A 16,951-nucleotide genomic window follows, 5' to 3' on the forward strand; every position below is an offset into this window, starting at 1 on the left:
TGCTGCAACACTCCAGAACCCCCCCATCTCATGCTGTAATAACATTTGTTTCCAGTATCTCTGATTCATGCCCCAGATACATTAATAAACCAGCCAAAACAGTCGTAATAACTGCCTGTCAAAAATGAAGCACATCTTTGTGTTTTCTAGAAGCAACTCAACAAACAGAAGCCTGATGCAGAGTAAACATAGCGGTATGGGTCAAAGATGAGTAGTCCTGTTTAAGTATATGCATTCAACTACATTTGCAAATTGTATTTCATATACAAAAAAAATGAAAGCATATTAAATGTCTTCTTTAATGTTTTAAGTAACAGTAAAGATTAAATTGTCAAACTATAGGTAAAAGTACCATGAGTGAAACAAAACACTGACCTGCTGCTACAAAAAGTAAATTAAATATTAAGTGGTGAATTTATATTTTATTCTTTTATAAATAGGTTTAAAATTAGAAAATAAACACTGATATACACTGTAGCGATCAAATTATTAAAAAACAAAACTTAAAAATGTGATAATTATTATTAATCATTAAATTAGTATTTAATTAAAATGTTATTCAGTTATAAAGGAGTTTAGCACTTAAAAAAAACTGATGTACACTATAGCGATCAAATTCATGTTTAAAAAAAAAAGTAAAAAAAAAAAAGTTAATTATTATTAGCTATTAAATAATATAAATATTATTTATTTAGATATATATAATACATATGGATATACACTGTAGGAATCTAAATCCTGTAAAAAAAAATAAATATAATAACTATTGTTAACAATAAGTGATTCATTAAAAATTTATTTGTTTATAAAGGAGTTTAAAACTTGAAAATATACATTGTAGCTATCAAATTCATGCTAAAAAACATTAAAAATTTGATAATTATAATTAACTATTAAATAATAAGTTATTCATTTAGTTTTAATTTTTTTCATAAAGGAGTTTAAAATTTGAAAATAAACATGGATATATATAGTGTAGCCATTAAATTGTTGTTAAAAACGTAAATATTTGATAATAAATATGAACTATTAAATAATAAGTGATTAATTAAAATTGTATTCTTTTATAAAGGGGTTTGAAATTTGAAAAAAAAAAAAGAAAAAAAACTGATATATACTGTAGCAATCAAATTTTTAAAAAACATAAAAATATCATAATTAGTATTAACCATTAAATAATAAGTGAGGATTTGACGTGCAAACAATCGCTCCACTGAGCTCGCGGCTCTCAGCACCACCTCTCAGCAAAACCAAACCAAGAAATAACAGAGTTTGCGCTACGCATTGTTGCGACGTGTAGTTACATTTTTTGAGAGGTGATTGTCAGCGCCAGCCACGGCAGGGGCTATGCGACTGCACAAAGTCTGCGCCGGGCCATACGTGTGCGCTTGCCGCAAAAGTATAAATCAGCCTTTAGGGCCCCCTGAAATTAGGGAGCCCCGAAGAGTGCCAAGAAGCCTATATTAATCATATAGCTCTTTTATAAATGATCTATCACATGTTGTACAATCTGTCAAGAACCATTAAGATTTTAATGTCATTGACCCTTTTAAAACCAGGGGCTCTTATGAATAGTGGAACATTCCTTCCGTACTGCACATGCAAATACTAAAATCTAACCTCAAATATGGCTGATTAACTGTATATAGTTAGTTTGTGAACTTATTTTTTTATTTGTGAATGTATTGTATTTAATTTTATATTAAAAGGGACTACTTAAAATATATTTTTAACAAGCGGTTTATTTGCAAAAAAACAAAACAAAAACGAATTGACAGAGCAAAAAAGAGACTGTTTTGAATTTCAATGCTTAGACCCCACACCTGAAATTGCTTAGAGCCTTCCAATCGCCAAGTCCACCGCTAATTAACTATTATATATGTATTTACCCATTTATTAGAATAATGCATTAAGATAACTATTAAATATGTTACTGAATCATTCCTATAATGGAATCATGTCTTAATTTATTTTGGCCCCTGTTGTTAGTTGGTTCTAATATAAGAATGACTGCTTTTGGCTGCACTAGATGCATTATACACACTAAATTACACAGGATCAAAAACGCTAATTAAAACAAGTGAGATCTTTACAAGTAGTTCATTGAATCAATTATTAAAAATAAATGGCTTGACTAAATTATGCAAATCAATTGTTTTTAAAATTTACTGCAGCTATGGTATTGTCAGAACCTCTGGTAAATTAAAAAATTTAATAAATGTTTGTCTGGAGGGCTGTTCGTGTTGGCTAAGAACTTATGACATCATGTATTATTCATAGATCTGATAATTGTTCAGTATTAATAATTTACATATTTTTGAAGCTGCTATTACAATTTGTTTACCCATCAGATGAAAAACTCTGGCATAAGAACATGTTATGATGAGTACCTGCGAGTTTGAGAGGTTGAAAGTAGGACTCCTTATATTGGTCAGACAGGCTATTGAAATCTCCGCCATCCTGTTGAGGGCTCGGTGACGCGAGGTCACCTGTAAAAACAACAGACGCCATAGTAAAAGGTTAGCAACTGCCTTTACTCTCAGGATCAACACAATGTAAATTCTCCAGTGGTTGACCATTTCAAAGGGTTCATACCTTGAAACACGGCCTTGTTGGACAGGCCAAGGGCAGGAGTGCTGGCTCCTTCTGGGAGATCTGCTATATCCTGAATACCCAGGAGACAGAGCGACACTGTAAAACCTCTATATATAAAACTTTCTATACACTAGAGTTTCATTAGGTATTATTAACTGATCTAATTCTGTCTTAAATGCAGAACATTATATGTATATATTTATTTATATGTATATATATATATATATATATATATATATATATATATATATATATATATATATATATATATATATATATATATATATATATATATATATATATATATAGTTGATGTCAGAATTACTAGCCCCCCTTTGAATTTTATCTTCTTTTTTTAAATATTTACCAAATAATGTTCAACAAAGCAGCAAGGAAATTTTCACAGCATGTCTGATAATATTTTTTCTTCTGGAGAAAGTCTTTTCTGCTTTATTTCGGCTAGAATAAAAGCAGTTTTAAATTTTTTAAAAGCTATTTTAAGGTCAAAATTATTAGCCCTTTTAAGCCAATTTTTTTCGACTGTTTTCAAAACAAACCATCGTTATACAATAACTTGCCTAATTACCCTAACCTGCCTAGTTAACTTAATTAACCTAGTTAAGCCTTTAAATGTCACTTTAAGCTGTATGGAAGTAAAATATTATTTACTGTCATCATGGCAAAGATAAAATCAGTTATTAGAAATGAGTTATTAAAACTATCATGTTTGGAAATGTGTTGAAAAAAATCTTTTTTCCATTAAACAGAAATTGGGGAAAAAATGAACAGGAGGAGGGGGCTAATAATTCTGACTTCAACTGTATATCTCAATTTGATTATGTTCAATGATATATCAAATTATGTAAAGAACCAATTGTTATTAACTTACAAATGGAAGCAAAATATTTAAATATTTAACATCAATGTGTAATTGAAATCTGCACAATAAAACATCCACAAAGAAAAACTTTTTTTTCCACTAAAAGAAAAAAAACACAAAAAAAAAAACACAATTATAGAAATAATAACTAATAAACTGTAAAATGTGCAAATATTCATTCTAAAAAACTACACTGGTTTTAGGAAGAAAAAAAAAACATTTCAACAAATTATACATTTAAAAAATACAAAAAGCAGAAAATGTATTAAAGGGCACCTATTTTACACCTTTTTCAAGATTTAAGATAAGTCATTTGTGTCTCCAGAATGTGTCTGTAAAGTTTCAGCTGAAAATACCCATCAGATTATTTATTATACCTTTGTTTATATTGAAAATCAGAGCTAGTTTGACTTTGTAGCTGTTTTGGTGCCTGTGCCTTTAATGCAAATGAGTTGCATCCCCCTACCCACCGTTACCACGTTTGTGTCAGAGATCGCTCACTATTGCTATGATGGGTGTAGCTTCTCCTGCTGCGTCTCATGCATTAGCAGCACAGTATCAGACAAGAATGAAGCAGATCTCCTTTACTACAGTGAGAACTTTCCCAAAAGCTATTTGATGGATTTGTTGTGAATATAATTCTTAAAGTCTTTCTACAACAACGAGTCACACACAATGTCGTTATAAAGTTTGCTCGCACATGTGCACACAACTGACATGTGGCTGTGGTAAAGAATTACGAATCAATCTTACGGTCTTTATTACAAACATGCATGGCTTTAGAAACGTTTTAAACTTGTAAAACTCATTCTTGAGGTGCTGCTGAATACAGAGAGCTGAAGAGATCATTTAATCCCGATTGCTTTGCGCAGGTCTTGTCTTGTTGAAACGATTATACATGTTACTACGGACACATGTTAATACGTGGCTGTCAATCAATTCGGTGGGCGGGGAAACCGTAGTCAAGTTGTCATGTGTCAAGTTGCAGTAGGTCTCATAATGGGAGGGATTTGGATCCTCCCATTATAGAAAAGTTTGGGTTTCTATCACTCCACTATGACTGTGGACACACTATACCTACACAGTTCTGTCCAAACAGCTTACAAAAGATGATTTTCATTGTAGGTGCCCTTTAAAACAAGTGATTAAATTAAAGTCCTTTTCCAAAGTACAATTCCATATTTCGTTTTTTAAATGCACAGACAATTGTGCCACATTTCAGATGGTACTCGCAACCTTTCCATATTATATATTGTTATATTTTCCAAAATATGAATATTTCATCGCACATAATTTGGCATAAAAAATAGGATTTACCAAAGACATGCAGTGAATTTTCATTAGCACCTCATAAACACAGCTGACTAGATTTTTTTATTTTAAATAAATAAATAAATAAATAAATAAATAAATGTAAAAAAAAAAAAAAAAGAAAAATAAATTTTACACTTTGCGATTTACTAGAGTAATTTATTAGTTTGCGGACGTCATTTCAGTGCTTTATACAAACCATTATTTAAGAAATAATTTTTGACTTTTTGAAAAGAAAATTTGACTTTTTTTTTAAGACTGTAGTATAATTACATTATCATTTGTTATTTAATTGATCAATATCATATCAATATTAAAGTATGAATGCGTTAAAATGTTTTGGGCTAGATGCTTAGAAAAGCAACATAATGTATACAAATACTCATTAATAGGTTTGGAATGACCCTAGGAATGATAACTAGTCCAACTGTGAAAACTCTGATGTGAACTCTTAAAAATAAAAGTTAAAATGTAGTAATCTGCACAAGATGCATGATATTCACTTAATTACACAAGATCAACCTGAAATGAGAGTGCCATTTATGTAGCTTCATTTACCATGACCTGAAGTTACAGAAAATGAAACTCATTCAGTATATATCTGCATAAACATTAGGATTAAGATAATGGAGAAAATGTGAGACTCATCTTAAAATCTCTCGCTGATCCAAGACGGCGCAAAGAGTAATTAAAATCCTGGTTTTATTTGATGTAACTAATTAAAGTGTGAAGATGAGATGATTCTCAGTACTTACATTACAGCCCAGCAGTTTCTCCAGAGAGGTGCCTGATATGTGGGCGAAGTTCTCCACAAAATTCCGCGGAGCCTTGAACACTCGAAGGACCTTTTCGTCAGCACCGGACACAAACTGAAAGCGGCCAACCATAGTCAGACACTGCATATCGTAGCCGTGGATCTGCGGTCTTGAGATCTCATGCCAGGTAATCTGTAAAGGCACATCACTTTACATCTAACCATTGTGTATAATCAATTAATAAAAAATAAACAAAGGGTTAAAGTTCTGATATTTGTCGAAACCTGTGAGCTTCCTTTTCTCGTCCAGGGTGTAAAGAGTCTGGTGGTTTGGTCTGAACCAACAGTGATGATAAACTCTCCCTCGGGGTCCCAGCTCATGTCCTGCACTGCGTTAAAGTGACCTGAAATGACCACACTAGGCCTCCATTCCTGTGCAAGACACAAATCTCCATATTGATTTATCACATTTAGTGTGAATTATCACAGACTTTACTGATTACTGAATAAGAACATTCAGAATTAATGTCTGCATAAAAAATATTTAGGCTACTGAAGTATGACCTGGTTGCTATCATGGTGCCAAAGGTGTAGTGCCCCATGAAAGGCATGAGCCAGAATCATAGAGCCGTCTGGACTCATCTGACATCCATAGAAACCCAGGGTGTTTCCTCCAACTTCACCAACACGAACCTTAATGAGGGGTCAACCAAAACATAATGGGGAAATGATAAATTAAAGACCTACAAACCAAGACTGAAGCATTCCTACAAGTTCTTAGAATAGAAATTTAGCAGATATTTGTCTAAATTTACTTTGGGGTAAATGGTTCGTTCAAAAACAAAATGATTGATTGGTCACCCTAGAAGGACTTTATTTTAGTTACCCATGCAACCTGAGGTGGCATTTCCTATACAACAACAGAATGATGCAATGATTTCATCAAAACTAAACATTCTTAAAGCCCACTGCGTCTTGCCAATAACTGTAAGATGCATAGAACTGGCCAAACCCACATTAACACAATCTAAGAGGTAAACTTCTTCTCTCTCAAAAAAACAAGATTAATCCAGAAATTCCCATTACAATGACTGGAGATTATATGCAGAATTTCACAGAGTAACAGTAAGTGTGGATGCACCACATTTCACTACTATTTACAATAGTTTAGTGGATTGTTGGAAACATTGACATCAGTCCCAACTGTTCCTGAAACAACAGTAAAATTCTCATAAATCTATTGTTAAACCACTATGGCTTATAAAAAAAATAAATAAAAAATGTAAACAATAGACTCATACCTTGTGCTAATAAATAATAGACATTGCATCCAAGTAGGGATGGGTGATATCATAAACATCTCATATCCTGATATATATAATGCATAGTGGTGGGCCATTATCGGTGTCAACATGCTATGTTAATGTGAGACTTATATTGCGCGATAAAAAATATCGTTGTTAATCTATTCTCAAAGTTGGGTTGGGAGCTGGGTTTTATCTAAGCAAGCTATAATGACTTTCACATTGATATTTCAGCACGGATATATACCTGACCAGTGAGCCATCCGACAAAAAAAGTGCCCTTCTGAATCAGATCAGCAGGATACCCTTCTGGATCTTTCACTTACTTCGAAGACACTAGTGACTACGTTTACATGGACATCTGTAATCTTATTTGCCTTAATAGACAATAATACAATTAAGCTGTTTGCCTGTAGTGCTTTCAAGTAAGAGTTTCCTGTGATTTTGGGTGACTTTAACTGCAGTTCGGCAGTTTCACATTCAGTCATGAACATTTCATTCATGCCCCCGTGACAAACTATGGTATTAGAAGCAAATAAGGAGTAAGGACTGGCGAGAGTGTTATGGAAATTAATAACGCACGTCAAATGGAAAGAAAAAAACTTACGCATTTTGCAATGTTTAATTCAATAATGGCACTAATATATGCATCCTCCACATGTCTTAATTCCATTTCTGTTTAGTTCAGTTATGACTTTAGTCGGAATAAGGCAATAAAAAAAAATTTGTAAAAATTCACTGTTTCGAGTTTATGTAGGCCTACAGTTCAAACTTCATGTTTAACTGAGCAAACAGTTTCGCTGTATATCATAAGCACAAAGTATATTTATGTATAGGTATGCAGACACTGCAGTTTTCCTGTAAAAGACCAAAAAAAAAAAACTATGCTTGGCTTTTGGTGATGTTCATAAATGTTTCCTCAAACAATTATTTTTGAGAGAAACAGCATCATTAGACTGCTGGTAACAGAATTTAACTTTTTAGGTAGCAATGAGTGTTGTAAACAAGACCACAGCAATAATTATAGTAATACAGTAGACTGTCATCCCTTCTGAAATGCTCTTTGTAGAGTTTGGTGTTTATTTGATTACAGAGATAGCATGACATTATCCTGCGACTGTCATGAGCTAATTGTCTGGTGTGGCTAAAAATTCCATGCCAAAGAGCAGCTTTGTGTGTAAACAAAGACCTGGGAAGTGCTTTAGTGCACTCCCATCATTTCTTGATGGTGGATGTTTGATAAGAAAGGCCTTTGCTGGTGACACTGCCCCTGGTAAAGCATCTGGTCAAGCGGGCCGCTAATTAGTGGTCATGAATCCTGCGCAATCTGAGTCGAGAGTCTACAGCTGTGCTCCATCTCCGTTAAGTAACAGTCTGAGAACACCAATTAATCAGGCCGACGAGCGAAAAGCAAGACGTATGCAAAGAGGAGACTATTAAATGAGGAATAAATCGTGTTTGCTCCCTTTGAACGCATTAATGTGAAGTTGAACGTAATCAAGCACACATTAAATCAAATATGAGCCTGGGAGACAAAACGGTCACATGAAGAATGAATCAGTGTAAACTCCCCAGACTGGGCTGGTGTTTGAATACCAAAGCACCGTAATTGTTTTTCAGCAAACTGTAGCATGGTTTGCCCTCTGTCTGGCCCGTGTCTAACATGCTTAATGCTGCTCGAGTGTCTCACGGTAATGGGGGTAGCGAGTCGTGCTGCGAAGCATGCGGTAACATTGTATAAAACAAGATAATTAGTCATGATTATGCCATCAGCGATAACCTGCCTCTACTTTTATTTATGGCTGTGTGCAATGCAAAGACTGATGCTCCACACTCTGAGGGTGAGGAAACCGTTTTGCGAATCTCGTCTAATCACACTTTCAGTTGTGAAAAGGAGGTATGAAAATTTCAGCCCTTACAATTGTGTATCCTGTTGACCTTGAACAGGACAAGACATTTCCAGTGGCAGCTGTGTAAAAAGCAATGATTCCTCACGTTCAGAGGTGTCACCACTCAATGATTCACAGTCTCTTGTCATGCCCAGCAGAGCATGTCTCAAAGATATTGCCAGATCAGGTGGCTAGCTTAAGCTCTTCATCAAAACGACAACACTAGATGGACAAATCAACCATCTAACGCTGGGATTTTAACACCGTCACAAGACATGTGGGACAGTTTGGACAGAGTGACGTTGACAGGAATACACGGATTCGAAACCAAATCCACAAAGCATCAAGCGGTTAGGGCTATCGACATTTTCATGCTCCTGTCTATGCCAATAGAGAGACATTTCAGATGCCCTTCACAGGCGTATCCTACGGAGTGAATATGGCGGAACTAATGACTGCGATAAAGAGAGCTCTTCACTTTGAATGGCACGGATCTCTGCAAGCCATTCTGGAAAGAGTGATGCAACATTAACCAGATTGATTTTGAATTCCATCCACATGACTACTCGTATATCACGGCCAAATCTCATGGGTGAAATGTGCAATCGTTCTTGTTTAGGGAAGGAACACCAATATGGATCGGTGGCACCAATATGGATCTGTGTTTGTAACACAAACCACAGAGTTTGAGATGGTATTTGAATGACAAAAAAAGCAGGAAAAATGGAAGATTTTGGAAATGAATAGAAAGTCATAACTGATCATGAATGATGTGGCCTGGAAGTTAAAGATTGTGCAGGCCACATCATTCATATCATTCATAAAGTGCAGGCTTTAGCTCAACTCTGACCATACTCTGATTCGGCGTTGCTTTCACGTGCTCAACAGAAATGACTCCATGAAGTTTACCACTCTCCACCACTGGACACTGGAGGATTTTAAAGCTGCAAAGTTGGGCTGGTCTTTCTATGAGCTGACATATGAATGATCCGCTGATGAATCAACTGATCTTCGCAGCTTTAAAACACTCCAGTGTCCCTATATCGGTGTTTGCCAGCTCCAACACACTTACTTTGTTGTTTGTACTTTGTCTTCAGTGAGCTTCTGTCCACTGCAGAAAAGTTCAGCCCAAATATCTAGTATGGCCTTGTGGCTAGTGTGCCGACATATAGGCCCTCTGCGCTTCAGGCATACCAAGTTCGTGTTTTGGCTCGCGGACATTTACCAAACCCCATCCCCTTTCTCTACAACTTCACTTACTGTCTATATACGGTCATGAAAAAGAAATAAATATGGCCGCTTTTGGAACCAGAGTCTGTGTATTAGTGATCTTTAGCTTTGAAAATTTTTGTTTTAGTACAAGTTCTCTGTTATTACAAATTTTACATTCCTACTATATTTTTAGAGGCTTAATTTAACGTTTAAAGGTAATGGATTAACGTTTTTATCTATCTCTGGCTGGTTACTACAGGCTGATTGTGTGTTGTCGCTTGCTGTTACTAGCTCCTCATTGGATTACAGAACTTTAATTTTTAAAAAGTTTCACGTTTAAGGGTGCTTTCACACCTGCCTTATTTAGTTCGGTTGAATCACACTAGAGTTCGTTTGCCTTCTTGGTGCGGTTCATTTGGGCAGGTGTGAATGTAGCAATCGTACTCAAGCGCGCACCAAAAGCGGACCAAAAAAGCATACCGAGACCTGCTTGAAATGGTGGTCTCGGTATGCTTTCAAACGTAGGTCGACGAGCTGTGCAGGATATGGAGGAAAAATATTTTTCCAACAGAAAGAGAGAGAGGGAAAAACATTACCTGATGGATCGTTGGTAATATTTTTGCAAGATGACCATGTAGCAGTTTAGCTAAATTAATTTACGTCTCCTCCTGAAGTGACGCGCGATGCATTAAAACATTGTTTTCCAGCTGCGGCCACGCTTCATTTTCAAAATGTATAGTTTGTCTAAAGTGATGTATGCAAACTATATAGTATACTATGTGCAGGGATACAATCAGTCAGCGCAGTCGTCCCTCCATAGTAAAAAGTGACATTTTGTGTCTGCCGGTTTGTTTACTTTTGTGAGTTCCATTGCCATTTTTCCGCATGTGTATTCTGACTAATCGATACGCAGTTTAGGAACTATGTTCAACAACATCTGGCCAATGAGTGATGAGGATTTTGTCAGATGATTGTGGATTTTGTCAGATAACTGCATTTTGGTCTCTTCATCTGGTTCGGACCAAAGCAATCGTAGTGTGAAAACGACCCAAAGGCGGCAGAAAATGCTACAATGTATCATTTATTGCCCTTGGTCTGGACCAAGTGAAGCGAACTACAGATGTGAAAGCACCCTTAGTTTCTTGTTTAAGTCTTTGCATATGCCTTTATCTTGTGCACCATCCCTAAATGGTGCATAACAATATATTGTGCAGTCTGAATTAGGGCTGGGCAATTTGGATTAAATTAAAATTTCAATTAAATGAACATTTTAACTCGATTATGATTAATGAACGATTATTTTATTTATTTATTTTTTATTTTTTTGCCCTGATAGTTTACTGACAAGTTTTGTATAGTAAATATTTTTATATTTTTATAGTAATTAATAATTTTATTGTAATGGAAAGTATGCCGTCTCAAGGCATCTCAGCGCAGCTTCCAACCATCATCAATGTAGTGCAAACGTGCAATGTTTAGTTACACGGCAGTGCATTCGATGCAAAAAAATAAATCAGAGTGGAGTCACATGACTCCACATGCGGTAGAAAAAGTAATAAAAAATAATAATAACTTGGAAAATTTTGATCGATTATAGCTTCTGAGTGTTGATTTTGATTATTTTTTGATTAAATCGCCCAGCCCTAGTCGATAAACATATTTAAAAAAAGAAATAAATGCACTTTAAGCAGAAACAATATGTTTACAAGTGTACAGCACCAAAGCCCAACAAAACCATACTCTGGCACACCTCCTCCAACCAGGCCAGGGCCAGCCAACTGAACCACGCCTGGGCCCGATTCAGAGCAAACACACTTGTCAAACGAACCATAAAACGCGCTCAGGCACAGTTCAGATAGCCTGGTGTGAGTGCATGTGAATGTTACTTATCGCCAGTTGTTCCTGTTTGATTTAATGAGTAAATTGTAAGTCACTGTGGCTAAATGCATTCGTTAAATGAATATTCGTATAATCTTGCACTTTATCAAACAAGATAAAAGTAATCACTACCGGACAAACTAATGCTTTTCTAATGCTTTCATTTCTGTTGAGATGATATTCATCAGCATAAAAGCGAGCAACGCAACAATAATGCTGGATACTGAGCAGAGGTCAATAGTTCACCAGTTCTAGGCAATATAGGTGTGGGTCATGGGGTCTAGAGGTTAAAGATCCATCACCATAACTCTTTCATTCTACCCTCGGGTCTATCAGGGAAAATAAGCTATTAGCGCAACACTAATAGCTCAGAGTCTCAGTCCCCTCACACTGTTCACTGGCAACATGCTGTATTAGGAGGGTGTATTTTACACAGCGGTTTGCCTGGGCGCTCCACTGCAAACCAGTTATCCTCTCTGACCAATTAGGCTAATAATAATAATAATGGAGAAGTCTCATCTTTGTAGAAGTGTTAATTAGATAAGCAATGTTGGTCATTTTCTGCTTAGTTGGGCAATTGCAGTCATTCCAAAACTGTATGAAACAACAACAAAAATGATCCCAGGAAAATAGCTGAAATCCCAGCCAATGGTGACACTGTCCCACATCTGCTGTGTCTTGGCTAGAATGTTATTTGTGAACATCCTGCATTTACTACAGCCAATGGGCAATTAGCAGGTGTGATCCGTACAAGCATGGAAGGATGTTACAGTCTATTTCCATGAGTATCAATATCTGTGATTTAGAAAGAGAAATGTAAACTAGAATGACACGTAGACAAAGTATAAACAAAGCAAAGCCTTTGAAAATGAATAATGTTGATGTCTCTCTTCATTCCAGACAGCTCATGTTGTTATAAATATATTTACGTAGTTAAATGCTCAAGTTGACAGTAATAAACCTGCGTTCTGTCTAAGCCACTTTGAAGTGCTTGCTTACTTTTATTTTAACTTTGCTTTTATTCTGATGCATTGACTTGTTTGCTAAACTAACAGCCAATTAGAGTTCTCTCTCACACCAAGAGCTGAGGAATTGAGCCTCCTTTGGGAACAGCAAGCCACGTTTTGTTTACCATTAACTATTAAGACTTGATGGACAGGTGAAAATTAATTATTCGATATCACTACAAAGAATAGTTTTTGTATTTCACAATGTACCATAATATATAAGCAATATTTATGCAGCAGTGCTCTCTGTTCTTCTCAACACGGTCTCCCAAAATAAATGAATATATTGTACATTTTATTTCAATTTGTATTACAAATTATTTATCCTCAGTTCTTCCCACACATAAACTTTACTTGGGTGGGCTTCCCAGATATATAAATGGTTGCCCACAAACATTTAGTGACACATTTTTTTTTTTACTATTATTTTCACCTTTCACTATTGTTTTCACTTTTTTTATATCCGCTCATAATAGCTAAACATTCGCGGTTGATTAAGTAGCAGAAAATTTTCTCTTGTTTAGCTGTTTCGTTCTGTGTGCATGAGAACCATCAACACTCCCACTTGCTCTGGAGACCCACAGGGACGCACCTTATTGGAACTTAAATTAGTCCAGCCGGGGTTTCTAAACCTTCTAAAATGTCCGGGATTCAGCTTTCGCTTTCTAAAGCTGCCGTTAATCGTATATGTTTTTACATGTGCGAGAAAAACATTAAATAATTAATTCTTTAATCTAAATGACTTAGAAAAACTTTATACTTGGAGTGGACAAACTGACTGGTCTAAACTGGTGGCAAAATACAAACCACCAGAAATGATTAATAAACTCATTTGCCTTATTTAAAAAGAATCTACACATTTTAATCTTGTAATTATTATATTTTTTAGAGATGTTTTGTCTGTTTTTATTCCTTTTACTATCATTTCTTTCTCATTTGCTGTATATTTTATATACATAGCTAAAATGCATTGCCATTCAAGTTTGCTTTGAGTTTGAAAGAAAGAGAAGTTGGTTTTAAATGTTAGTATGTGCACATAGCTCCTGAATAGCAAAAAAGTAAAGAGAAATAATTGGATTTTATTTTTTACATTTCTTTTATTTTGAAAAAACTTTTATTTCGAAAAATGACCAAATCCTCTCGGTTACATCTCTTTCTCCTGATCGCCCCAATTTTAACCCACAAGCAGCAAAATGAGTAAGAAACTGACATCACTGGAAAGTTTGAGAGGGTGCTCGCTGCAGAGCCATTTAAGGAGAGGTGAGCTCCAGAGAGGGGGAGCATGAGCTGTCGCTCCTCCTCCTGTAAGCTGTTTTAATGCGTACACCAACCCCACCCCTAACCCTACCCCCAGTGACATCACTCGTAGAAGAAGTGCAAAAAAGGTGGAGCTCAAGCTTAAGCTCCCCCTCTCTGGAGCTCACCTCTCCTCAAATGGCTCTGCAGCGAGCACCACTTGGAAAGTTTCTTTGCTAAGGGGAAAAGACCCAGTGAAGGACCTGTGAACTGCCAAGGAATGGATCCGCAACCCATTTGTCAACAAATCAGGTGTATCCACTGGGGCCGTTCGCATTTTGCATCTTTTAGAGTTTGCGCAAGTATGTTTTTTCCAATGGATGGTGCGCACAAGTAACGTGACGTACTCGCGCCTTCCAGACGAGAAGTCTACTTGTTATCATGCTATTTTATAACTGTAACAAGATGCAATTCAGCCATAACTTTAAAACAGATATCATAACATTATTTATCAATATGTGGCTCTTTTTGGATTCTCAGATTTAGAAATTAAATATGTAAAACAGGAAATACGTTGGGACCATTGTTTTTGTTTACATCCCTTAATATGGTCTATATTTCTAACCTGTGGAAAGTACTGAACCATACAGTTAAATAAGGTATATTAATACAAATATTTAATTTGGATAAATATCAAATCAAGTTTGATTACAGTAAATTATTCTTACTATTAACAATTAATATTTAGTAGTTTAATTATTATTATTATTGTTATTATTATTATTATTATTATTATTATTATTATTAATAATAATAATAATAATAATATAAATGCAATTTCCCATAAATAAATGTAATAATAATAATAGATGATAATGATGATAAAATTAAAAATATAATTAATCTTATATAATTTCTCAGTCTCTGTTAAATGAAAAAAAGCTATTTTTATTATCAGTAAATTGTATTTGGTCTACTGAAAATGTATATTTACATTAATGCTACAACATTTAGATTTTTTTTTATCTTTTTTTGCAGAACGTTTAAAATAATAATAATAATTTATGAGAGAGCACATTACGTCTGTTACTTATCTCTTAACCTGAGCTAAAGCTGAAGTGAAAGAAGAGGATCAGAGGGTGGAAATCAAATAGGATGTATGATAACCCACATTTATTTCCTTTGAATCCGTGCATCTGTCAGTTCAAAGGCTCTCATCCACATTTGATAACCCAGTTCACACCTACCTCATATCGTGTGCCCTTTACGGCTCAATACAAAAGACACACGCGGTGCAGAAATAACGGATGTGGAATAACCCCACTCTATCCAGGTATAACACAAGACCCCAAAAATCAACTCCTTTCTTCTTACAATTACAGCTTACAGCCTTTCGGTTTAATTGGACATCCCTTAGTTCGACAAAAGTGTGTGATTGTAGTACAACGCACCAAGTGTCAGAATCAGGAGTCACTGATCTGAGCCCTGAGTCTTATGTCTGCATGCCAGGATCAAAGCGAGAACCTCTTATTAATCAACCACGAAGCCATGCCTGTTATCTGCAGCAGGAATGCCAATCAAAATGTCTCGTTGAGACTCAAGAAAAAAAAAAAAGTGTCACGTTTTAAGGGTTATTTGAGGTCTCACAATCCCGTTTTTTTTTCCAGAGAGGAACTCATCATTCCTAGTCCCTCATGCAGATGAAGGAGAACAAGCGTATCTGTGCAATTCTCGGCATGTGGGTTAAATTTGATGCAGTTAGCAGAGAATAGGCAGATGTTCCCTGCATGACCCAAAGAGCATGACATGGCCTGTGCAGCACTTCCTGACCCTGCTGCCAATCCTAAATGTTCATGAATGGAAAGCACAGACCATATGAAAAATAGGAAGAAAATTATCTCAGGATTGTGTTGTTTTTTCCATAAGCTTGATCTATATACTCAGATTTTTAAAAATGATATCTCAGAATTGCTAGTGTTTTATACAGGTTTCTTGTTTGCTTTTGCAATGATTATAAAATTGAGATGCTCAATGGAGATGGTCATAAGGATTTATGCTGTCATATTTGGCTAACAGGACATTTGGCATAAAAAATGCCATACAAAAACTAACATGGATCCATCCTGCCTTGTATCAATTGTTCAAGGTTCTGGACACTTAGTGCCTTAAGTACTAACTGAACAACAGTTTAAATGCCATGGTATGGCTGGGCTATATGACAAAAATCTCACATCATGATACAAGTGTCATGTTTTTCAAAATGTTTTGAAACATTTTGTTGAGCGTTTTGTCAATCGCGCAAAATGCTCAACTCGCGCCGCTTCATTCGCGTGTAACGTGCTGCAGGATGTTTATTCGAGTCTTTGCATTGACTTAACATGTAAATCAATCATGCATCTTTCGCGTCTGGTGTGAACGCAGCATAAGACTTTTTAAGACCCTGCGGATACCCTGACTAAAGTAAGGAGCGGGAAGTGAACATGAAAGGACGGTTAAAAATGCATGTTTTTCAAGTTTCATGATACAAGATTCAAATCTCATTTCCTGATAACAATATAGATCATGATATAGTACAATTTCTGTCCATTAAATCAGTTTATAGTTGAAGTCAGAATTATTAGCCCCCTTTGATTTTTTTTTTTCCTTTTTTAAATATTTCCCAAACAATGTTTAACAGAGCAAGGACATTGTCACAGTATGTCTGATAATATTTTTTCTTCAAGAGAAAGTTTTATTTGCTTTATTCCGGCTAGAATAAAAGAGGTTTTTTATTTTTTATGAACCATTTTAAGGTAAAAAAATATATATTAGCCCCTAATTTTTTCCCGATACAGAACAAACCCTCGTTACACAATAACTTGCCTAATTACCCTTACCAGCCTAGT

The 16,951-nt window shown here is 35.4% G+C and overlaps 1 protein-coding gene across 6 annotated transcripts in view; it reads right to left on the reverse strand.

Moving 5' to 3' along the window:
- Positions 1 to 16,951, reverse strand: part of elp2 (elongator acetyltransferase complex subunit 2) — a 50,889-nt gene that overhangs the window by 22,481 nt on the left and 11,457 nt on the right. For 5 of the 6 annotated variants that reach the window (XR_012394630.1, XR_012394629.1, XR_012394631.1 and 2 more), the window contains exons 11-15: positions 6,105 to 6,233; positions 5,826 to 5,972; positions 5,542 to 5,733; positions 2,596 to 2,665; positions 2,391 to 2,489 (exon numbers count right to left, since the gene is read on the reverse strand). Coding sequence is in view for 3 of the 6 variants with exons in the window: in XM_021468089.3 (XP_021323764.1) it covers positions 2,391 to 2,489; positions 2,596 to 2,665; positions 5,542 to 5,733; positions 5,826 to 5,972; positions 6,105 to 6,233 (637 nt within the window). In the remaining 3 variants the exon portion in view is untranslated. Of the gene's footprint in view, positions 1 to 2,390; positions 2,490 to 2,550; positions 2,666 to 5,541; positions 5,734 to 5,825; positions 5,973 to 6,104; positions 6,234 to 16,951 lie in introns of all 6 variants that reach the window. The other variant, NM_001044925.1, reaches the window with a different exon arrangement.

This window comes from Danio rerio, chromosome 19 (assembly GCF_049306965.1).
Source record: "Danio rerio strain Tuebingen ecotype United States chromosome 19, GRCz12tu, whole genome shotgun sequence".
Lineage (NCBI taxonomy): Eukaryota > Metazoa > Chordata > Actinopteri > Cypriniformes > Danionidae > Danio > Danio rerio.